The sequence below is a fragment of the Chiloscyllium punctatum genome, chromosome 25 (assembly GCF_047496795.1).
Source record: "Chiloscyllium punctatum isolate Juve2018m chromosome 25, sChiPun1.3, whole genome shotgun sequence".
NCBI lineage: Eukaryota > Metazoa > Chordata > Chondrichthyes > Orectolobiformes > Hemiscylliidae > Chiloscyllium > Chiloscyllium punctatum.
Genome location: NC_092763.1, coordinates 33,422,742 through 33,446,709, shown reverse-complemented (window position 1 = coordinate 33,446,709; position 23,968 = coordinate 33,422,742). Strand labels below are relative to the sequence as shown.

The following is a 23,968-nucleotide window of genomic DNA, read 5'->3' as shown; positions in this document are numbered from 1 at the left end:
ATGAGAGAACTACTGAACACACAGGCTGGCGCTCCTGGTCAAAACGCCGTATTTACTGTCCCTGGAAACCACATGAAATTATGTCCATCCTCCGTAATGCACCAAACTGCCACAAGACTCCTCAGCAGTTTGTTGTTTTTCTTTAAAAAAACACCACAATTAAAGTTTATGATGGCAATGCCCAGGATCTTTGCGCCTTTCTTTAACAAGTCCTGACCCGCCCTGAATATGGCCGTTTTACTGAACATATTGGTCACAATAATTTTACTGCCCTCTAATGCTGTAGCCCAAGATCAGCAATGACAAGATGATATCCTTGCTGCTGCATCTGCCATACTAGCAAAACCTATTGATTTTACTCGCATCCTTGAACTTCGCCCCAAAAATAAGGAGTCTGCTGAAGGCTTCCTTGAAAGTTTTAGAGAATGTTATGAGTCCTATTCCAGCGATCGGGCTTGGAATTTAAATGCTATTATGCTCAGTATAATTCTATGCTATTAAGCTGCCTGCCACCCTCTGTAGTCACAGCAGTCAAAACCAACAATCTAGACTGGGTTGAAACCACCCCTAACCAACTCCATCATTGTATTAAGGCCTTGTGGAAACAGCAGATTGAAGACAGATCACCAATCCGTGTAAAATCAGAATTTGTATCCAAGACGAGGCACCTCAACAACTACCCATGCATCATAGTAGTGGCTCTGCACCTGTTCGAGGTCACGGTCATGAATATGGCAGAGGGACTTGCTCTAGGCATCCGTCCAGCCTGTTTTAAGTGCAACAGCCTATATCACTGGGCTCGTGACTGCCTGACTCGAACTGCCTTACTTGCAGCAGTCCCCTCCTTTTGGATCTCTAATTGCCCTAGAGACACAGGGGAACCAAGGACGTTTTCATGAGAATTACACTCAGAACTTCCACGACATGGGGTAAACCTCCTGATAACAGTCTTCCTCCACTACATGCAAGAGGCAGAGGACAAATCACCAGTTTTTCACAAAATAATCCCTTTTCTCTAGTCAAACATTCCTTGGTTGGCTACTCATTCGCCTTGTTCATTGTACCTGTCGTATCTGTTTGGCTTGGTGTATCTTGCTTTGCTGTAGAGAGTGAAAAGCCTGTAGAATTTGTTACCATAGAAAGTTGAGGTGAAAACATTGTATGATTTCAAAAAAGAATTGCATTTTGCACTTAGACTAGAGGAATCAAAGGAGATTGGGGGGCAAACATACAGCTATTGATTTGAGTGATCAGCTTTGATAATACTGAATGGTGGAACAGACTTGAAAGGTGGAGTAGACTTGAAAGGCCAAATGAACTATTCCTGCTCCTATTTTCTATACTGAACAAAACAGACACACCAGAGTCTGTTGGAATGAGCAGAGAATGAAGAGACTAGATACCCTACAGTTTAGAAGAATGAGTTGCTCTAGAACTAGGGGTCACTGTTTAAAAGTAAGTTATTTCCCATTTAAAACAAAGAGGAGGCAATTTTTTTAAAAAAGTCACAAGTCTTTAGAATTACCAGTTTAAGAAGATGAAAGCAGTGTCTTTATTTTTAAGGCATAGATGAATAGATTCTTGCAAACTAAAGGCATGAAAAATAATCATGGATAGAAAGGGATGTGGATTTGAGATGACAATGAGATCAGTCATAATCTTTTGAAATGGCTTGAGTTGAATGGTCTACCCCTTTGATTGTATGTAACAATGAATGTTTAACATTCTTACGAAACTTGGATAGTGTAACTGTTTGGAGGACATTTTACCCCTGCTTGGGGAATCTAGAAAGAGGTGTTCACGATCTTATGTGAAGGGACCACCAGTTAGGATGGAGAAATTTCTTCACTATATGAAGTGTTATGAATCTTCTGGAATTTTCTACACTCAGCAATGTATGAATGGTGAATTTAAATACATTCAACATTGCTGATGGACATGAAATAGATCAGGCATGATGTTCCTGGCTAACCATGCAGGATCAAAAGATTGAGTGGCTTCCTGCTGCTCGTGTCTAAATTCTAAAACTGATGTAATGATAGCACAAAGAATTCAAAAAGGGAATAACAGCTCTTAGACTGGGGTGGGAGCAAAGGTACTTCAGATACCTGTATGAGACCAGTGGCAAAGTAGTGAATGTTGGTCAGTAATTCATTTGAGAAAATAGGCATTCAGAAGTTGAGAAAGGGAAGAGGTGAAGATGAACCTTAAGAAGGAAAAGGAGAGGTAGAAATTGAAGACAAAGTTTTTAATATTTTTTTCATTCAGGCAAGAGCAGGAAATTGTGCTGTGTAGCCCCACAGATCCCCAAGGACCCAAATACTACTACAGGATAAAACCTCAAAACATTTTCAATTTGGTATTTTGTAGTGTTCTCAACCTCTTTGCTTCTATGGCACTCCCATAATATAGCACAGTTATTTTTTCTCTATGTAAAAGCCCTTCGGCCATTTCAATTGAACATGTTTTTCTTTTATACTTTAATGTGAAACTTGTGCTGGTGTTGAGTACTGATTCTGTTGAGTTGCATGAGTATCTATTGCAAATGTTCATTGTTAACTTCAGCAAAAGTGAACAAAAACTGAGATGCTTGCCAAAGTTGGTTGGCAGTCACTAAGGTTAATAAATTGTGACTTGAGTTTATAATAACTTTTAACTTCATACCTTATTTTCTAGTTAACATTAAAGTTTTTAAATGTAAATTATCTTATTTCTTTATTTTTCTACGTATTCTATGAATAAGTAACTAACATTATAAATGTTTCTCTTACTAATTTGTACCAAAGTTGTCAATACTGGCATTGACACAATTGGCTGAAGTGTCCCTTTCCATGCTGAAAAACTGAGACCAATGATGATGAGAATGATGTTAGCAGCACTATCGGTTCCTGCTTCTTGCATTAGATTCCCTACAGTGTGGAAACAGGCCCTTTGGCCTAACCAGTCCACACCGACCCTCCGAAGAGTTACCCATCCAGACCCATTTCCCTCTGACTAATGCACCTAACACTATGGGCAATTTAGCATGGCCAATTCACCTAACCTGCACACTTTTGGACTGTGGGAGGAAACCAGAGCACCCAGAGGAAACTCACGCAGACACGGGGAGAATGTACAAACTCCACACAGATAGTCATCTGAGGCTGGCACCCTGCTGCTGTGAGGCAGCAGTGCTAAGCACTGAGCCACCATGCTGCCCTGTTGGTTGGCAGTCTCCTGTCTTGTTAGCAAGCAGAGTGCAGTTTATGTGCTGAGTTCGGATGCTGTTTTGACAATCTGAATTCAAATGGTGAATTCTGACTCCATGTCCTTTGTTAGGCCAAAGAATAAAGGTATGGTACACTGCCAAGAGTTGGTGCCTCTGAATTAGAAGGTAATCAGCATATCCTAGATAGATATTTATCACCAACCTATTCAGAAATGGCGTAACACATCTCTGGAACTGATGAGACTTGAACCTAGGTCTCTGGCTCAGAGGTGGGGACACTGCCACTGCACTACAAGCACCCTTCCTCATGTTGTAGGTAGATTAGCAATAAATTGATTTAAACTATCCATAGAGGAATTATGGAACCAAATGGAGCGTTCTTGGAAATCTTTTGTAAAGTGAGGACAGAACTAATTTCCTTGCCCTATTCCACTCTGATCTCTCTGAACTGTGCCTCTTAGACAATTAATGGAGCTTAAAATGAGTTTAAGAAGTTCAAACTCAAATATTGAGACAGTTTACAACTTCTGGCCTCGAGTTCAGCACGTAAAGAGAATAATGGGCAGCAGTGGTTCAGTGGCGAGCAATGCTGTCTCACAGTAGGGACGCAGGTTTGACTCCAGCTTGGGGTGACTGCCTGTGCAGACTTTGCACATTCTCCGTGTCTGCACGGGTTTCCTCCTGCAGTCCTAAAATGTGCGGTTTAGTTGGATTGACCATGGAAAATAAGGATAGGATTGGGGTCTGGGTTAGTCTTAGGAGAGTCGGTGTGGACTGAAGGGCCGAATGGTCTGCTTCCACGCTGTTAGGAATTGTACGATTTTATAAATATTACCCGTATTTTATCCAAGCGCATTTGCTAGCAATCATGGTTTTTACATCTCCACCACACTGACCATGTTTCTCCGTCTCATGTTCACCTTTGCCATGCACCATAATCAGTCAGCATCTAATTTCTCCTGCGTTCCAAACTTCGAAAAATCTTTTCTTTTTCCTTTGCCGTGACTTTGTGTTTAAAAATTTGGATGTCTGACAATAAGTCAAAATCTTGGCCTGCTGACATTTTTTTCTGTACTTTTTTTGTCGGGGGTGGGTAATAATACGTGTACAGCAACATTAACAGCATCGTCTCAGTACCAACACTGGGCATGCGCCAACCCGCCCAAGGGCCCCCTCGTGTAATTGACATGCGCATTGCGGTGCATTCTGGGGTGGGACGTTAATTGACACGCGCGGAGTGGAGCGCGCTCCTTCATTTGGTGATCAGCGCGAGAAGATGGCGGATGGCGATGGTAAAGGCCCGTATCGGGTTTAATAGGGCAGCAGAGAACGATCTGCATTTGCAGGCTCGTTTAAAGGGAGGAATGAAGATCGCGGTGGCTTGAGGGCATTGCATCTCACCGGCAAGGGGGGGGGTGGAGGGAGGGAGGTAGCCGCCGTGGCCTGGTAGTTGGGGGATTCCTCGCGCCCCTGCAGCTGACCCCAATTCCCCGCGATCTGTGCTCGCGGTCGGCGGTCACTCGGGGGGGGGTGTCGCCAGCGTTTCCCTGGGCTCTGGCTGGGAAATAGGTAACGGGCGATGTTGGGTGCTGGACACGTGGCTGGGCCGCACCGCATGGCGCCGAGCACCGGGCCTGGCAGCTCGCTTTGCTGTTTGCCATCGCCACGAGTTTCCGAGTGCGGGCTCATGCACTGCTGTGCAGTGCGTGGTTGGCAAGCTGCCTCCTGAGACTGAATGCTGTAGTGGATGTGACATGCGATTCCAACCAACGTGTGCATTGTAATGTCTTTATGATTTTCACGCTCGCGTTGAATTCATGTCATCATTCTACACGAGGGTGACTTATACAAAGAGTCCGGAATTCACTTCATGTAAACTCCGACCTGGATGACTGACCAGCGGCCTTGTTTTCGCTGGCTTAGTGGTCACCCCACACGATATAACTGAGAATAAACACGTGGCAACCAATAGTAACTTTCTTTTGATTGTATGTCTCAAAATGTTAAAGGCCGTTAATAAGCGCATGCATTTTGACAAACTTTACTGGACATCCAGTGACATGAGAATCTTCAGTTTTGTAGAAAAATTCTAACCGGGTCTGTTTGTCGGTTGCAGCAGCTTATAAAAAAGAGAAGAAGCAAAGGAAGAAAAGCGGGGAAGGAATTGGGGTAGGTATTTAACCCTTTCGTGGAGTGCAAAATTGAATTTGTGTTACTGTCTGAAATTGTGCAGGAAATGAAGCAAGGAGCAAAACTTGGGAGGGATGGGGGTGACATAAATGCAGTCTCTGTAAAGAAGCTCGTGGTACTAAAAGCTGATAAATCCCTTGGATATGATGGGTAGCATCGTAAGGTATTAAAGGAAGGAGATGTTGGAGACACTGGCAGCCGTGTTCCAAGAGTGCTTAGACCATGGAAGTGTCTTGGGTGAGACTGGATAAATGCCAATATAACACCTTTTTTTCAAAGGGTGATGGAGACAAAACACTGATACCTACGTATTTGGGTTAACATCTGGAATTGGAAAAAGCTGATTCTAAAGCAAAGGTCTTTAGTAATGCATGTTAAATTCAAATTGATTTGACATGAGATCATGAAGGGATATTCGGGACTGGCATTGATTTAAATTCTTTGTGGAGGTACAGTTGTGAGCCAGTAGACACACTGATATTTGGATTTTCCAAACCTAATCAATAGGGTATTGTGCATAAGGCTACTTAATAGGATAAGGGGCGACAGTATTGTGCGTCATGCGTTAGCATGAGGAAAGAATTGGCTAACTAATATAAGACAGTGATGAGATAAGAATTTTCAGGCTCTCAAGCTATAACTAGGTTAAAAATCACACAACACCAGGTTATAGTCCGACAGGTTTAATTGGAAGCACACTAGCTTTCGGAGCGACGCTCCTTCAGGGCAATCAATTGATGAAGGAGCGTCGCTCTGAAAGCTAGTGTGCTTCCAATTAAACCTATTGGACTATAACTGGTGTTATGTGATTTTTAACTTTGTACACCCCAGTCCAACACCGGCATCGCCAAATCAAGCTATGACTACTGTGTCCCATAGGGATCAGTGCTGGGTCCACAGTTTACGATCTATAAATGACTTTGATGACAAAGTCTGGAGAGCAATGTAGACAAACTAAATGTGTGCAGAAACTTGCAGATGGTAGGAAATTAGGTTATATATTTTGCAAAGAAACACAAGGATTAAAAATTTTTCAGTGGAAGAATACTGCAGGGATCTGCAGAACAGGGATTTGAATCTCATCATGACTTAATCACAAAAAGTTCAACAGGTAAAAGTGAGGGCAAATGTAATTTTGGTCTTTGTATCAAAGAGATTGGAGTATAAATATAGAGACATTTGGTAAAACTAAGCAAGCTATTGGGATCCAGTTTGAACCCTGTTATCTAAGGAAAAGATGTATTGGTGTTGACTACTCTTCAGGAAAGGGTCACTAGCTTGGCATCATGAGTATGGGGGCATTTTCTTATGGGGCAAGGTTCAGTAGATTCATAATTTGAAAATGGGTGGCGACCTCTGGATCATATATGTTTCTTGGCAGAGTAGGTGTAAAGGGGTTGTTTCATTGATGGTGGTGAAACTGGTATTTTTCACTATGGCCGGCTGAGCCATTAAAAATGTCTTTCGTGGCCTTGAATAGCTGCTGTTGGACTGGGGAGGACAGTCAAAAATCATATAACAGGTTAACATCCCAACTAGTTTATTTGGAAATACTGGCTTTCAGAGCACTGTTCCTTCATCAGGTAATTAGTGGGGTAGGATCATGACACAGAATTATACCTTGGGTTCATCTCACACCACAGGTGACTGCTGTACTCTATACTATGCAGTACACTACAGTGACTGCAGGGTGGCACAGTGGTTAGCACTGCTGCCTCACAGCGCCAGAGACCCGGGTTCAATTCCCGCCTCAGGTGACTGGCTGTGTGGAGTTTGCACATTCTCCCCGTGGGTTTCCTCTGGGTGCTCCGGTTTCGTCCCACAGTCCAAAGATGTGCAGGTCAGGTGAATTGGCCATGCTAAATTGTCCGTAGTGTTAGTTAAGGGGTAAATGTAGGGTTATGGGTGGGTTGCGCTTTGGCGGGTCGGTGTGAACTTGTTGGGCCGAAGAGCCTGTTTCCACACTAAAGTAATCTAAAAAAATATACTTTCATACACACACACTTGTACAACCACACACAGACCCTCTCTCAGATACATACACCTATGCTCTCACCCATGCACACACCCTCTCACAGGCTTATACTCCTTCACACTCATGCACACACACGCACACACACACTTCTCCTCCCCCCACCCCAACTCCCTCATATACATATGTACCCTCTGTGGGCTGAATTTGTGTTTGCTGAAAAAGCACATAACATTTTATCAATTCCTACTTTGGGAATAGAACCAGTCGAACTCAAGCTTGGGATACAGGCAGAATCTAACCTCACACTTTTAATATATTGTCTGAGCTGAGATGTCACTTTTTTAAAATAAAACCTTAAGTTATCTGGAGAGTGTGACTTAAAATAAGTTCTGGGATTTACATATTAATGAACCAAACACTAAAACCCATTCTAAAAGTTGAAAGACTTAACAGTAATTTAAGTTTGTTCAGTACATTGTTTTAATTGCATGACACTGATCTTTTGCTATAAATTCTATATCTAATGATCTTGCCCCACTAGTTACCTGATGAGGGAGCAACTCTGAAAGCTAGTACTTCCAAGTTGACCTGTTGGACTATAACCTGGTGTTGTGTGATTTTTAACTTTGAATATAATTAATGAGGGAATTCTCAAGAGTTTGGAAAAGGCAGGACTGTCTTAGAGTCGTACAGCACGGAAACAGGCCCTTCAATCCATTCAGTCTATACCAAACATAATCCCAAACTAAACTATTCCTACCTGTCTGCTCCTGGCCATATCCCTCCAAGCCTTTTCTATTCATGTACTTGTCTAAAGGTTGTAATTGGGCCCACAACCATCACTTCCACAGAAAATTCATTGCAAGTGCGAACCATACTCTTTTAGAAATACATTTTTTCTTTTAAAAAAATCGTTCTCCCCTCACCTTAAAAATGTCCCTCGTCTTGAAATCCTCCATCCTAGGGAAAATACATTGCTATTAATCTTATCTATGCGCCCCATGATTTTATAAACTTTAAGATCACCCCTCAACCTCCTGTGTTCCAGAGAAAAATGTCCTAGCATTCCAGCCTTTCTTTATAACTCAAAACTTCCAGACATCGCTGCTACGTCCTAAATGATGGATGCTAGACTTGTTTCTAGATTTCAGCCTCCCTCCATTCTTGGAGTTGTTGCATTTGCAATATTTCCAGTCATTGAACCTTTAAAAAGGTATTTTTTGAAAATTATAGTTGTTTCAGGAAAGCTTTTCATTAACAATAAATAACAGATGCTAATATTAGATTTTTTTTTCCTATAATTTTAACTTTGCATTGTGAGAAACAGCATGTAAAACTGTCATTGATGGGTTTAGCTTTATTGGTTGAAAGCTTAAGCAGATTTGAGAGGGAGAGGTGTGAATTGCTAAATGTAGAAGTGTAAAGCAGGGAGAAGGATGAGCTAGAGGCAGGAAAGATTGTAAATCAAAATTTAATGATGTAAAAGCTAAGAGGTTGAATATAGTAAAGGAGCATGGGTCCAGATGAGGTGTGAATTCCTCCGTTACTTCTGTCCAAATGCATGAGACGAATAAAGAAAGCCAAAACCAACAAAAGAACAGAAACAAAATTGAGGAAAAAGATATAATCTGAAATGGTTGAATTCTATAATGAACAGAGAAGATGCTAAAGTCTCAAGTTAGAAGATGAGTTCCTGTTCCTCAACTTGGAACTGCCATGTGTTTCCATCATTTTCTGTTTTTATATCATAATACCAGAATATGTGTAACATATTGGACCTGATGTAGATGGCACCTCTTGTGTTAGGCAAGGTGTTTTGTTGTACTGCTGGTGGTGGAGGGAGTATGTTATGCTAATGGGACTTGAAAGTCAGCACTCTTTCTTATGTTTCCAGAGCATCCAACAGGAGACAGACTTTCTAATCGAACCACAGACAAAAACAGTGAAACTAGACACATCTCATTGGCCTTTGTTGCTAAAGGTAATCTCATTTAAATGTGCAATTCTGATTATGAATTAGGTATTAATCTAAAGACAGTTTGTGAATGTGTTATGGTCATGTTTATGTCCGTTTACGTTCATTTTGTTTGCACGTGAAATAGAATTCCTTACCCTGATTTGAGGAAATGTTATATCTTATCTGACCTGCAGGAGGTCATTGGGTTCCAACTTACTTCAAGCAGTTAAGTAATCCAGTCTAGTTAAAAGACACTAAAAGAATACCACATTGCATTTGTGAAATTAGACTAAATTTGCCAGTTCCAATGTTCCCTAGCACTTCTCCATATGTTAGAGTCAATGTTTAGTTTTCATCTATGTCACTGAAAGATCGCGTGAGTTGCAAGGTCTTGCTACATCTATATTAGTGCAGTGTTCAACAGATTGAAGCCTGAAGCTACATGAGAGCAAATTCTTTATTGAGCCCAATCTTTTGTCTGACAGAATTTTGACAAGCTTAATGTACGGACAACGCATTACACTCCTATTCCAAATGGCTGCTCACCACTTAAAAGGGAAATTTCTGAATACGTAAGGTATGTTTACAATCCAAGGTGAGGCATTACTGAAGCTACTGTGTTGTAGCTGCCTTGTCTGTTTATGAAATGTTGCTGTTGATAGTGGGGTGGGGGCAAGAAAAGTGACATTTTTAGAAGGAATTAAAGAACTGAAAATAATTGATCATTCATGGCTACTAAAAGGCACATTGATACAAGTTACATTTTGGCAGGTCAGGATTTATTAACCTTGATAAACCAGCAAACCCATCTTCGCATGAAGTTGTGGCGTGGATACGCAGGATTCTGCGGGTGGAAAAGACTGGTCACAGTGGAACGTTGGATCCCAAAGTGACAGGGTGTCTAATTGTTTGTATAGAACGAGCAACACGGCTAGTCAAATCCCAGCAGAGTGCTGGTAAGTGGCTTCCTTTACTAACCTGTCTGGTTGCAGCATAATACTTCTGCCTTTTTGGAAAATCACATATGTTGCATTAAGTTTGATCGCTAATCTGATTTTTTTCATTTTCATCTCTGATGTTGAAATCTCAAATTGATCTGAAACCAATGCTGTTTTCATTGCTTTCCGCCACAGTGCAGCAAAATTCTTGTATGTGGCTTCGCTTGAATTTGTTATTTATGAAGAATTTAGGATGTCTTAATCCCACTAAAGAATTACTATCAGGTCAATGCAATTTTTATAAGGGACCGCTTCTGTTTGAGGCTCATTGATATCACAGTTTGTGATACAGTAACTGACGTGGCCTGTCCTGACGACTCTTGTGCTATTAATTGTAGGCAAAGAGTACGTGGGAATTGTCCGGCTGCACAATGCTATTGAAAATGAACATCAACTTAGCCGGGTAAGTAGGCCTGCATTGTCTTATTAGGGTTCTTCCAAACTTAAAATTTCAAGTTACTTCATTAAAGATTCTGCAGGACTTTTGAGGAAAGGGAAGGAAACTGCTATCCTTACCTAGTCTACATGTGACTCTAGATCTGTAGTAATGTGGTTGACTCTTTGCTGCCCTCTGGGCAATTAAGGATGGGTAATAAATACTGGCATAAGGCAGTGTTACCCACAATGTGTAAATTAACTTTCAAAATTGAATGATATATGGGAGTTGTAGGAGCAGTGTGGGTTTCTTATTATAGTATTCTCAGGTTGCCCAAGCTGACAATTGACATGGAGGTAGGGATGCAAACATATTTCAAGTGACATGAATAAATTACTTGATCTGTGCTAATCCCAAAGTTGTGCTGTTGAAGATCATGTTTGTTGTTCATCCCTATTCCAAGACTGGCTTATTCTGTCTCTTGTTTTATCTGTTAAGTGCTTCATTGTGTACGTGAAATGATGAATAAGTTTATCCATTCGCCGAGTGATGCTAACCACTTGCTTCGCAGCACACTGAGTCTTGTTTAAGCCTCTGGGTGAAATACATTTATCTTGTGCCATGTAATTTTTTTGGCGTTCTGCTGAGAAGTTACTGGTCCCTGATTGGGTGTATGTGGATGTGAGATGGTTTGGCAGGATTTGAATCCTTTTGGGATCTAATTCTACTAAGATGAATGATGCGATCTGATCACGTACATAAATAGTTCTAATTAGTCTTAACACCTGGCTATGTGTTAGAGGTAATGTGGTTAAAATTTCAAGTTATGAATGTATTATGATTTTAGCGTGTAGTTCAGTGTTGTATTACAAAAATTCAAGGTTAATTTCAATTTCATTAATAACTAATTTTAATGGAGTGATCATATCTGTCGATTTATACTTGACTTGCTCAGCACTGTTATGTAAACCTTCGTGCATTTATCATTTAGGGCTTGGAGATGCTGACTGGAGCCTTATTCCAACGTCCACCTCTAATTGCTGCTGTCAAGAGACAATTAAGAGTCCGGACTGTCTACAGTAGTAAACTAGTTGAGTATGATTCAGAGAGGCGGTTAGGTGAGTGTTTGCGATAATCTAAACCATTTACAGCTATATGGCATACTTAGTAGAAAATTTTCACAGGTTTGTGAATTGTGGGAGTTCTATGCCTCAGAAGATTATTGATATCCCATGTTGAATAAGGTTGGAGTAACCAAGAGTTAAGCCTGTGGAGGTTTACAAGTCCTATGTGAGAATTTTCATGTTGTGACATTGCTAGACTAGGGCTAAAATAGATTAGAGAACACTGGTAATGGGTGAATGTAAATTGGGAATTTAAACTGGTGAGCACAAGCTTGGGACATGCTCATGCTTCTAGCCTCTTAAGATATTATCCGGAGACACTTGTACAGCAGCAAATGCGTTTAGGCAGGTAATGTTTCAGGACATTTAGCAATTAATAAGATGGGAAATTTCACACTATTTATGTGACTGTCACCAGAAAAGTGATGTATAGTTCAAAAGATCCAGTCCAAAGCAGTTGGTTTATAATGGAAGCTCATGCTTGCCAAGTTGCTTTCTAGCCACATGATGCTACAGAAATGACATTAGCACACTGTGCAAAGATGACTTTTATCTATCACCCTTGACTGATGGCTATGCACCTTGGCGTATTATTAGGTGTTGTATGCTGTGTGGTGCAAGTGTGGCAATTTCTTCATTTAATCAAATTTAAAATTGCCTTGCTGAATATAGTAGTATTTGTATATAGCCTCTATTGCTTTCATGTCTGTTTCTAGGAATTTTTTGGGTGAGCTGTGAAGCAGGGACCTATATCAGAACACTGTGTGTACATCTTGGCCTGTTGCTTGGAGTTGGAGGTCAAATGCAGGAACTGAGAAGAGTACGATCTGGTGTAAACAGTGAAATGGTAGGAATGCCACTTTATTACACTAGGGAACATTTGAATTGCCTGAAGTGGTCTTTTGGTTCTCGTTTGGTTACCACAACAGTGCTAGCATCTTTTAATAAACGTGTAATGCAATGCCTAATGTTTCTATTGTCTTTAATTCTGGCTGATCCCAAAGTGTTGAGTTCAGTACAGGTTACTTTGCTCCTGCACTGGTAATTTAACTTTGGAAAAGTGAAAAGCCTTGGGGTTGTTACACTTGATGGCAATATGTGCCCTCATAGGGGCACTCTTGGCTTGACAGTTTTGTTTGGAAATCCTTTTACGTTTGTGTCGGTAACTTGAGTGCTACGTTTTGCTTTAAAACTTCAGGATAACATGGTAACGATGCATGATGTTTTGGATGCCCAGTGGCAGTATGATCACAACAAGGACGAGACCTATCTGCGTCGTGTCATCTATCCCCTTGAAAAGCTGTTGGTGACTCACAAAAGGCTTGTTATGAAGGATAGTGCAGTAAGTACAGAAGCATAAAGCGCGATGTTTGGAAATACTTTGCTTACCTAGCAGTTATTAACAATTTAGTCAGTTGAAACTGCATAATTGAACAAATGAGACCTAGCAGAACTGGAATCAATGGGAATCAGGGGCAGCAGATAAATAGGAACACTGCTACCTGCACGTCCATTCACTACCTGGACTTGGAAACGTAGTGCTGTTCCTTCACTGCTGGGTCAAAAATTCTGGACTTCTCTCCCTAAGAACATTATGGGTAAGTCTAGAGCACAGGAATTGCAGTAGTTCGGGAGGGTGGCTTGTAATGGGCAGTAAATACTGGCCACCTAGTGACACCCACATCTCAGGAGTGAATAAATTTTTTTTTTAAAGATCAAGGTGAAGACTTTATACAAAAAGTGTTAACTTTTTTTCTTTCTTTTGATCCTGTATGCTTCCAGCCAAACATTGTCTATGTATATGTCCATAATAAATGTAACTTCACTAAAACTCCTGAGGGTAGAATGGAACATGTTGGTTTACAATTGCAGTTTGTAATTTTATGGTTGGGATTGTAAATGGCTGTGAAACTCTACGCTGGTTCATAACATTCTCCAAGGCCAATAATTCTTATTGAGCTGTTGCTAGTTGATGTGAAGTTAGGGTGCTGAACCTGTTTATTTTCAATATGGAATTCATTTGTGTGCATTGAGCTTAAAGAAAATCTTTTGATTCATTTAATAGAACTATTTAACCATTGTGATGCTGTCTCCAAAATTTGAAACTTGGTTAGCCACTTACTTTTGTTCTAGACTTTATCTTTATCTTTAAATGATTTGTCCTTTTGCTAGGTAAATGCTATTTGTTATGGTGCCAAGATCATGCTTCCAGGTCTGCTGCGTTATGAAGATGGAATTGAGGTGAACCAGGAGATCGTTGTTGTGACAACAAAGGGCGAAGCCATTTGTATTGGTAATAGAACTTAAAATTAAAATTACGTTTTTTGCGATAATTTGGAAATTGCTTGTTGTCCAATCATTATTTAAAATCCAAGTTTGATGAACTGCCTTGTTATCTGTTGTGAGCTACGTTGTTTCTGAATGCAAATCTCTATGGTGGTGGGCAGCGTAATTGTGTTGTATAAATTCAATGAGTTTTAAAAGTGATGCTCAGAAGCTCAATATGATACACTTTGTTTCTGTCTATTTTATATGGCAGCAATTGCATTAATGACAACAGCAGTAATATCAACATGTGACCACGGTGTTGTAGCAAAGATTAAACGAGTGATCATGGAACGGGATACATACCCACGTAAGTGGGGTCTGGGACCAAAGGTAAGCCAAATTTGTTTCTATTTGCATAGGATCTAGAGCAAAGCTTTCCAAACCCAGTGGGGTTGCAAACAGAAGTAGTTGCATGGAACTGTGACCAAGTGTGAACAACCATTGGCCATACTCAATATTTTTGAAAAATAATAGTTTGAGATTGCAGGCTCAGGCAGCAGTAGGTACATGGAGCAGTAAATTGAGAAACACATTTGTAAGGAGGTCTCTCTTATCTCTAAAAGCAATAGAGTGATTGTAGTGGGGGATTTAACTTTAAAAGACTGGGGACTGCCATAGTGTTAAGGGTTTAATGGCGAGGAATTGGTATACAAGACAATTTTGTGATTCACTATGCGAATGTACCTACTAGAGAAGGTTCAAAACTTGACCTATCTCTGGGAAATAAGGCCAGGCAGGTCATAGAGAAGTACAGGATGGAAATACTCCCTTCAGTCCAACTCGTCCATGCCAACCAGACCTCCCAAACCAATCTAGTCCCACCTGCCAGCACCCGGCCCATATCCCTCCAAATCCTTCCTATTCATATACCCATTCAGATTCCTTTTAAATGTTGCAATTATACCAGCCTCCACCACTTCCTCTGGCAGCTCATTCCATACACACCACCACTCTCTGCGACAAAATGTTGCCCTGTAGGTTTCGTTTATATCTTTCCCCTGTCACCCTAAACCTATGCTCTCTTGTTCTGGACTCCCCGACCCAGGGTAAAGACTTTGTCTATTTATCCTATCCATGCCCCTTATGATTTTATAAACCTCTAAAGGTCACCACTCAGCTACCAACACACCAGGGAAAACAGCCCTAGCTTATTAGACCGCTCCCTATAGCTGAAATCCTCCAACCCTGGCAACATCCTTGTAAATCTTTTGTGCACCCTTTCAAGTTTCACAACATCTTTCCGATAGGAAGGAGACTAGAATTGCACGCAATATTCCAAACAGTGGCCTAACCAATTTCCTGTACAGCCACAACATGATCTCCCAACTCTTGTACTCAATACTCTGACCAATAAAGGAAAGCATACCAAACACCGCCTTCACTATCCTGTGACTCCACTTTCAAGGAGCTATGAACCTGCACTCCAAGCTCTCTCTCTTCAGCAACACTCCCTAGAACCTTACCATTAAGTGTATAAGTCCTGCTAAGATTTGCTTTTCCCAAAATGCAACATCTCGCATTTATCTAAACTAAACTCCACCTGCCACTTCTCAGCCCGTTGGCACATCTGATCAAGATTCTGTTATCTGAGGTAACCTTCGCTGTCCTCCAGCAATTCCTTTCACCTCCCAATTTTAGTGTCATCTGCAAGCTTACTAACTATACCTCTTACGCTCACGACGTTTCAAGGCATCCAACACCACTTCCTCTGTGATATCGAAATTTTTCAAGATGTCACCATCCGTTTCCCTACATAGCTTCCATGTTCTTTTCCACAGTAAACATGGATCCAACATACTTGTTTAGTATCTCCCCCATCTCCTGTGGTTCTAAACATAGTCAGCCTTGCTGGTCTTTGACTGGTCCTATTCTCTTCCTAATTACCCTGACTGTTGAGTTATTGAATTTTGTCAAAGTGTAAGTTATAGAAAATAAATTGTAAGAGACCATGTTCGTGTTCCTGAAGTCCAGTGGAAATTATTGCAATCACTTCTGAGTGTTTGATTTAAATGGTAAGATTTTGGCCATATTAAAATTTGTGTCGGCTTTCTGTTCAACTAATGCTGGATGTAAAACAAAAATTGTAGCTACTTTTTTTTTATTTTAAAGGCAAGCCAGAAGAAAATGATGATTAAGCAGGGTTTGTTAGATAAACATGGCAAACCAAATGGAAGTACTCCAGAGTCGTGGAAGAAGGACTATATAGATTATACGTAAGGACTTTGTTTTCTAATTGAGAGCTTTCTATTGGGGCGTTCGGTCAGAAATCATTCTATGCCGTCATGCAGACGAAATATATTAGCTTTACCAGTAGGTGGCACATTAATATGAGCTATTTTTGATCTTGGATGGTACAGACTGCGTGAGCTGTGTGTTATGCCTGTTGTCAAGACTGATATATTGTTTATCTAATGTGGGTTAAATAGTTTTAAAATAATTTTGCATTTTTAGAGGTGCTTTACAGCCAATAAAATGTACCTTTCAAGCATAGCCATTGTAAAGTAGGAAATGCAAAAGTAAATTTGTGCTCAGCAGCCTCCCACAAATGATGATTTGAAAATGGTGTGATCTGTTTAATGGTGCTGCTTGAGGGATAATATTTGCCAGGTTGTGTATTTTTTACATCAGCCCAAGGGATCAGATGAGGCTTTGGTTGAACATTTTCTGTAAAAGGTGTCCTTTCCAATAATTGGAAAGACCCTTCAGTATTGACTGATGCCTGATTTGTTTTTTGCATTGGGAATTAAATCCACTATTGTTTGCCTGAGGCACAAGTGTGCTACCAGTGCCTTCATGACTGACATCCAAAGTCAATGTTCATTGTTAGCTGGGTTAGGATTTCTTTTAAAAATTCTACTGAGCTGTGTAATAGCAGATGGTTATCCTTTTTCAGTCTGTTGTGGCTTTAGAAGGAGTTAGTCTGCAAGAGGAAATGGAATTGCATTTTCATTCCAACCCACTTTAACACTGTGTTGGATTCAGCACTTCCTAACACATTCAAACTAATTATTGCAGTTTTATTTAGTTTTTCTGGTTGCACGAGCTTGTACGTGAATGGGAGTAAAGGAAAGAAATCTGTTTGAGTGTTTGATGCAGGTATCTGACATCTCTTTGTAATGCTGACTGAATTATTTTTCTCTAGTCGGGGAAGTTCAACAGCACCTAATGATGCAATCCAAACGCAACCAGTGAAGGTAAGTGCTATTGAGATTTGGAATTAGGTACGCTGAACAACAGCATTCCATGATACTGTTGTAACCTCATCATGATATATAAAAGTCAGTGACTAATTTATGTTCCAATGTGTTACAGTTTTCCTCTGAAGGAAATATAGTCTGTGTTACAATTTGGTCTCCGTGTTTAGATTATTGGGCAAGTGTTGCGTGGAAGTAGGCAAATTATATGTGATGCAAATTTAGGGAAATATTGCGAATGGTGTGCAACATACTTCGTGGTCACAGAGAAATGAGTAATGTCATATTTATTTCTATTTTTAGTCTTTTATCATTAGCATATTGAACATCCCCTTTAAAATATATTGGGGTAGTCAGTGGTCCAGTCTAATCAAATGTTGTCTTCTTATAATTTCACTATTTTCACCCCTCAGGCTGTTACGAACTTGATTAATTTCCTATCTGCAAGTTTATCTACTTTGATTCACTTTGGACATGTAGAAAAGTGGCCAGATTCTCTGAAATTGCGCACACAATTTAGAAACTCATTGGGATAGATTATTTGCCTTGTATTTTCACAGATATAAATGTAAGAATTTGTCCAGAAATAAGAAATCTAAGGGACTTGTTAAGAATGAGGAATTGAGCTAAATTAGTATTAGCAAAAAAATGCATGACCAGACATGGAATTGCAAGTTGATAAATCCTGAGAGACTGCCTCTACTAATTTATATATCAGTGTTGAAAGAGGTAGCAGGTGCAAGTTAGAATTATGCAACCAATACCCCTACTTAAGAAGGGGTGGAAAGAGAAAATAGCAAACTACAGATCTGGTACCCTGACATGAATTCAAGGGAAATTGCTGAATCTGTTCTGAAGCACGTGATAAATGAATGCTTAAATAATGGTCTGTTTGGACAGTCAAATTGGATTTGTGAAAATAGAATCAACTTGATAAACCTGTTGGAAATTTCTGGGAATGGTGCTAGCAGGTTAGGTATGTTAATCAGCAAATAATACTTGGATTTTTGAAGAATTTTAATAATGGAACACTGGAGATTAGTTAATGTTCTATGAGATTTCTTAATAAATAGCTGACCTAATCAAAAACAGCAACATTACATAACTTTACTCTATGTAGCAACAGTTCAACTTAGCTATTAGAGTCAGAGATGTACAGCATGAAAAGAGACCCTTCGGTCCAACCCGTCCGTGCCGACCAGATATCCCAACCGAATCTAGTCCCACCTGCCAGCTCCTGGCTCACATCTGTCCAAACCCTTCCTATTCATATACCCATCCAAATGCCTCTTAAATGTTGCAATTATACCAGCCTCCAAGACTTCCTCAGGCAGCACATTCCATACACATACCACCCTCTGCGTAAAACGTTGCCCCTTCAGTCTCTCTTATATCTTTCCCCTCTCACCCTAAACCTATGCCCTGCAGTTCTGGACTCCCCCACCCCAGGGAAAAGACTGTGCCTATTTATCCTATCCATGCCCCTCATGATTTTGTAAACCTCTATAAGATCACCTCTCTGCTTACGACGCTCCAGGGAGGAAAGCCCCAGCCTGTTCGGCCTCTTCCCCATAGCTCTCCTCCTCCAACCCTGGCAACATCCTTGTAAATCTTTTCTGAACCCTTTCAAGTTTCACAACCTCTTTCCGATAGGAAGGAGACCAGAATTGTACGCAGTATTCCAGCAGTGGCCTAACCAATGTCCTGTACAGCCTCAACATGATCTCCCAACTCCTGTACTCAATACTTTGACCAGTAAATACTTCACTATCCTATCTACCTGCGACTCCACTTTCGAGGAGCTATGAACCTGCGCTCCAAGGTCTCTTTTGTTCAGCAACTTTACCTAGGACCTTACCTTCAAGTGTATAAGTCCTGCTAAAATTTGCTTTCCCAAAATGCAGCACCTTGCATTTATCTGAATTAAACTCCCATCTGCCACTTCTCGACCCATTCACCCATCTGTTCAAGATCTTGTTGTAATCTAGGGTAACCTTCTTTGCTGTCCACTACACCTCCAATTTTGGTGTCATCTGCAAACTTACTAACTATACCTCTTATGCTTGCAACTAAATCATAAGCTTGTTTATGTTACTTTGACTTTGACTTTTTTCCAGGATTGCTTAATTAACCTGTCGTTTTTGATTCCTTTCTCCTTGTTCCTTTCATCTCAGTTTTTCCAGGAAGAGTTATTGCTAATTCTTTCAATCCCCCAACAGTTACAAGTTCTGAAATTTATGGTATCACAAGAAAGATTAGGTTAATTCTCTGGGTTGGTAGGCTTTGAGGTAGGTGCGTGCAGTCAATATCTATGCTGACTTATGGGGACCAAATTAATATTTCTAAGTTTGCTAGTGAGACAATTATTAGTACTTTGGACATGGCAAAGAAATTTCAGAAGGGGTTGGGTGGGCTGAGTGAGTGGGCAAGAACACAGATAATGTAGATCAGTTTGAGATTGTCCAGGTTGCACTTCCATTCCTCCTATCAAAATATTTTTTTCAAAGGTTAGAGTTTGGACATCAACATTGCCCACAGGAGCCTGGGTGACCTTGTATCTTATTTATTGAAAACTAGTGTACAATTAGGAAGTTGTTTGTCTTGTCACTGAAGATTTGATTAACAGCAGGAAAAAAGTCTTCAATTGCGTAGAACTTTGAGACACTCAAATGGAGCATTGTGTACAGTTTTGGTCCCTTGCCTTAGGATGGATATACTTGCTATGGGGTGAGTGTAGAAGAGGTTCTCCTGGCTAATTCCTGAGATGATACTTTGGAGAGACAATCTGTATTTTCTAGATTTGAAAAGAATGCAAGTAGATTTCATTGCAACTTACAAAATTCTTGATAACTAGATTGTATGAATGCAGAAACTATATTACCCCAGACTGAGTATATTAGAACAGTCGGAGAATAAGGGCAAGACATTTCTTATCAAAGTTTATGTCGGTAAATTTGAAAGTTGTGTAGATGGGGATGATCTAAATGGCAAAACTGCTGGAAGTCTCTTACATAGAAACACACAATCTGAGGAAGAGTTCGCCATTCGGCCGATTGAGCCTTCTCCACCATTCAGTATGATCCTGCTGATTCTATTTCAACATGGTACTCCTGCTTTTCCCCCTTCATGCTTTCAGTATCTAGAAATCTGTCTATTTAATTCTTAAATATATTCTGTGACTTCAGTATCTTATGTGATAGGATAGTAAACCTGTGGAATTCTGTTATTTAAAAGGTTTCTCCTCATTTCAATCCCAAACAGCCAACTCCTTACCCTGAGATTGTGGCCCTTTATTCTAACCAGCCAGGAAGAATATCAGCCCTTCATACCGTCTGTCCAACCCTGTCGGAATTTCCTATGCTTCAATGAAATTCTTAATCCAGGCAGGATGATGGGCTTAAGGCTTACACAGTAACCTGTGTATGTTTCTGTTTGTTTTGAAGGCTTTGGCCACCTTTACCATACATTGTGGGTTTACCCTGTGACTGTAGAAGACTTGAGCATGCATGCACATTAGTTGATGTCCTGATTCTCAGTCTGATGTCATAGAATTGGTTTCACTCATTGGTGTCATTTTGCATGCATTCCCAGAGAAAGAGAGAGAGTGAAAGTGAAAGTGATGAACCTGCAGTTTCCTCCACCCCCACAACACAGCAATTGACGCCTGAACTGAGCAAGAAAGACAAAAAGAAGAAGAAGAAAGAAAAGAAGCAAAAGTTGTTAGAAGAAACCGAGGTAAGTGTTCATATAATGTGCTGAAGGGATGGAGATCACTCCTTGTGTATTCTGCTGACCCAGATTGAATTAATAAATTTGACTCCGTTTGGGAGAAACCTCAACAGCCTTGTAGCCACATATGGCAGTGTTTTAGATAATTTGCCAACAAGAAATTATGAAATAGAATTATTCCCTGTAACCCTGCATGAGATTTTTAACCATGGCTAGCCCATATAACCTGCACGTCCCTGGATACAATGGGGCATTATATCTTTTTGGACTGAGGGAGGAAACTAGAGCACTCAAGAGGAAACCCCACACACACACACACACACACAATGCATAAACTCAACACAGGTCTGGAATTGAACCCTGGTGCCTGGTACTAAAGCAGCAGTCCTAGCCATTGTGCAACCCATAGTTATAGAAGGTCAATTATAATTGACACTTCATGTTTCTTCAGAGATATGAAAATTAATTTTATGTAATTCTTAGGTAAAGCTTCAAGTAATTATAAGTAGGCTTGTTTTTATTTGCAGTGTTTTTCTGGATCTGTGATTTTAGAAATAATGTATGAAGACTTTGTTATCTTCAGTCCAGTACTTGCCATTTTATTACAGGGAGTTGCTATTCTCATTGGTTCTAGTAAATTCTTAAATTTGGATGCATTAAACTGCAACTCTACCGACTTACTGCACTGAATGCTTCATATGTACTTTCAGGTTACATGTACAAGTCTTTTATTTGATACAGGTTAAACCTGAAAGTGATAACCCAGAGCCTACCTTGCTGACACCGAAGAAGGAGAAGAAGAAAAAGAAAAAAGAGGAAGAAATTGGAGAATCTGGGACTGGGGTAAGTGCTGCCAGTAGCCCTTAGTAAGAATTATTCTCATAGGTTTATTTAACTTGTGTTATTGTGAAGCAACTGAATATGTTTAGTTTGCTAGGCAAAAGTGTGTACTGCAGATGCTGGAGATCAGAGTCAAGAATATAGTGCTGGAAAAGCTCAGCAAGTCAGGTAGCATCAGAAAAGCAGGAACATTGATGTTGCGGGCACAAGCCCCTTTATCAGGAAAGGCTAATTGAGGGGCTTTTGCCCAAAACCTCAATTTTCCTGCTTCTGTGATACTGCCTGACCTGTTGTGCTTTTCCAGCACCATACCTTTAACTGTGTTTAGTTTGCTGTCTGACTTGAGGTACAGCAATGTCCCTGGCGTGTATTTTTGTTTCATAAGTTGTATGCCTTTTGTGGTGCAGAAATGGCTCTTGCTGTCATTGAGCTGTATTTTGAAATTGTTCCATTTCTGTTCTGTGTAGGGGATATCAAACTTTCTTCTCTGAAATGTGTCTTGTCACATTAAGATCATTACCTGAAATCTAAATGTTACTGCTGTCTTACTTTGCTAATTTTTGTTATCCTTTTGAATAATTGGCTGTTTATTTGGCGTAGGTGGTAGTCATCACCAGTATCTGCAAACAGTTATATTGCTAAATAGTGTACTGATGTTTGCACCCATTTTATTTGTTTACTAATGTAATTGATCTTCCATAGAACACTGAAAGCTCTAAAAAGAAGAAAAAGAAAAAGGAAAAAATTGAATCGGGCGAGTGATGGAGTCGCTCACCACATCTGTGTTCAACAACCTTTCATTGGCATCTAGAGGGAGGAAGGTTCAACCATGACAGATTTTGATGCAAAAGCACCACCTCATTTCGAACCAGTGATCAGATACATTTGATTTGTGTTTGAACCATACTTGTTCAATCTTTATTACCAGGTGTTTGCTCCCACGCCATCCTGTTGTGAAGATTTTATTCAAGGCATATTCACAAATTGTTTATCATGTTCATAGCTAGGCTCCAGCAAAGGTGCATTGCTCCAATTCTGTTTTTAAAGTATTCATTGCAGAAAAACAGTTGTTTTGGCAGGTTGTCAGCAATTAATATAAAGCTAGTGTTGCCACTTTGCGAATATTGAATATGATGTTGATTCGTTTCTGCAAGGGGCATGTACAATATTGGTGGTAATGGAAACTGAGGTAGTGACGCAACTCTACATTGATTTGGAACCTGCCTCACTGACTAGGCTTATAGTTATAAACTTGTACCTGGATGGAAACTTGATGGCAAAATATGTCATATAAGATGACATTACAATTGCTCTGACTTAGCCTGTGTTGCTTTCCTGACTCATTAGTTTGTCATTCAGTTTTAATGACATCTTAACTTTTTGTTGAAGAATGTAGCAGGTTGCTGCTCCTCCCAAAGTTGGTTTATTTAATCAGGAGAGTCTGAACAGTTAAGACTTTTGCATCCATCCATAATGCAAGATTTCCCTCAAATGGGCTGAATTTGGAGGTTATTCCAATGTGAATATTCTGAATATTTTTATATTACTGATTTGTCACATTATGTACATTGTAATGAAAGTAAATGACAATTTTTAAAGCCCATTAAACTTTGCCTTACTAGATGTGCTGTGGTTTGAGTTCGACTAGTTTGAGCCAAGTGCACATCTAACTGTACAGGTATGTTAATTGTTATAGATTTTTGTTATTTTTAAACAAAAATAAATGGCTTCTTTATACTTGCTGTTCTTGTCTGTGTAAAAGGTGAAGCTTCATTGTTCTCTTGCAGTGGAATATAGATGTGGAATATCAGTAAAGACTTTAATCTTTGTGGTGCTGCATATTGGCTACATTCACACAGATTTGAGGATGTTTTATTAAATAGTTTATGCCATATTTTCCTACAAAAGGCTGGTCCACAACAATGTTTGCACAAATAGTCATGAGTTGATTCCGAAATGTCATCCATTTTGACTACCATCCTTAACAGATTCACCAGTTTGTTTTCATATTCTGTAATTGCATGTGCAATGATCTCTTCTATCTTTAAT

At 40.0% G+C, this 23,968-nt stretch overlaps 1 protein-coding gene and 3 non-coding genes across 5 annotated transcripts; all 4 read left to right on the top strand.

Annotated features, from left to right (window-relative positions):
- The first annotated feature begins 4,410 nt into the window (after positions 1 to 4,410).
- On the top strand, positions 4,411 to 23,656 carry dkc1 (dyskeratosis congenita 1, dyskerin). 2 transcript variants are annotated; one of them, XM_072594974.1, is made up of 16 exons: positions 4,411 to 4,500; positions 5,325 to 5,377; positions 9,268 to 9,354; positions 9,816 to 9,907; positions 10,102 to 10,286; positions 10,667 to 10,731; positions 11,696 to 11,822; positions 12,545 to 12,675; positions 13,027 to 13,170; positions 14,001 to 14,121; positions 14,368 to 14,486; positions 16,266 to 16,369; positions 17,299 to 17,350; positions 20,942 to 21,085; positions 21,821 to 21,922; positions 22,622 to 23,656. In XM_072594974.1, the coding sequence occupies exons 1-16, from the start codon at positions 4,485 to 4,487 to the stop codon at positions 22,679 to 22,681; spliced, it is 1,602 nt and encodes a 533-aa protein (XP_072451075.1). In that variant the 5' UTR covers positions 4,411 to 4,484; the 3' UTR covers positions 22,682 to 23,656. The 2 variants fall into 2 exon arrangements, with proteins under 2 accessions (XP_072451075.1, XP_072451074.1); XM_072594973.1 differs by having other exon boundaries at positions 4,470 to 4,506.
- Positions 11,218 to 11,458, top strand: LOC140496134 (small nucleolar RNA SNORD17). The gene has a single exon (XR_011964179.1). It is a non-coding gene; the product is annotated as a small nucleolar RNA SNORD17 (small nucleolar RNA).
- Positions 12,328 to 12,403, top strand: LOC140496131 (small nucleolar RNA SNORD83). The gene has a single exon (XR_011964176.1). It is a non-coding gene; the product is annotated as a small nucleolar RNA SNORD83 (small nucleolar RNA).
- Positions 12,825 to 12,958, top strand: LOC140496133 (small nucleolar RNA SNORA36 family). The gene has a single exon (XR_011964178.1). It is a non-coding gene; the product is annotated as a small nucleolar RNA SNORA36 family (small nucleolar RNA).
- Positions 23,657 to 23,968: the final 312 nt, after the last annotated feature.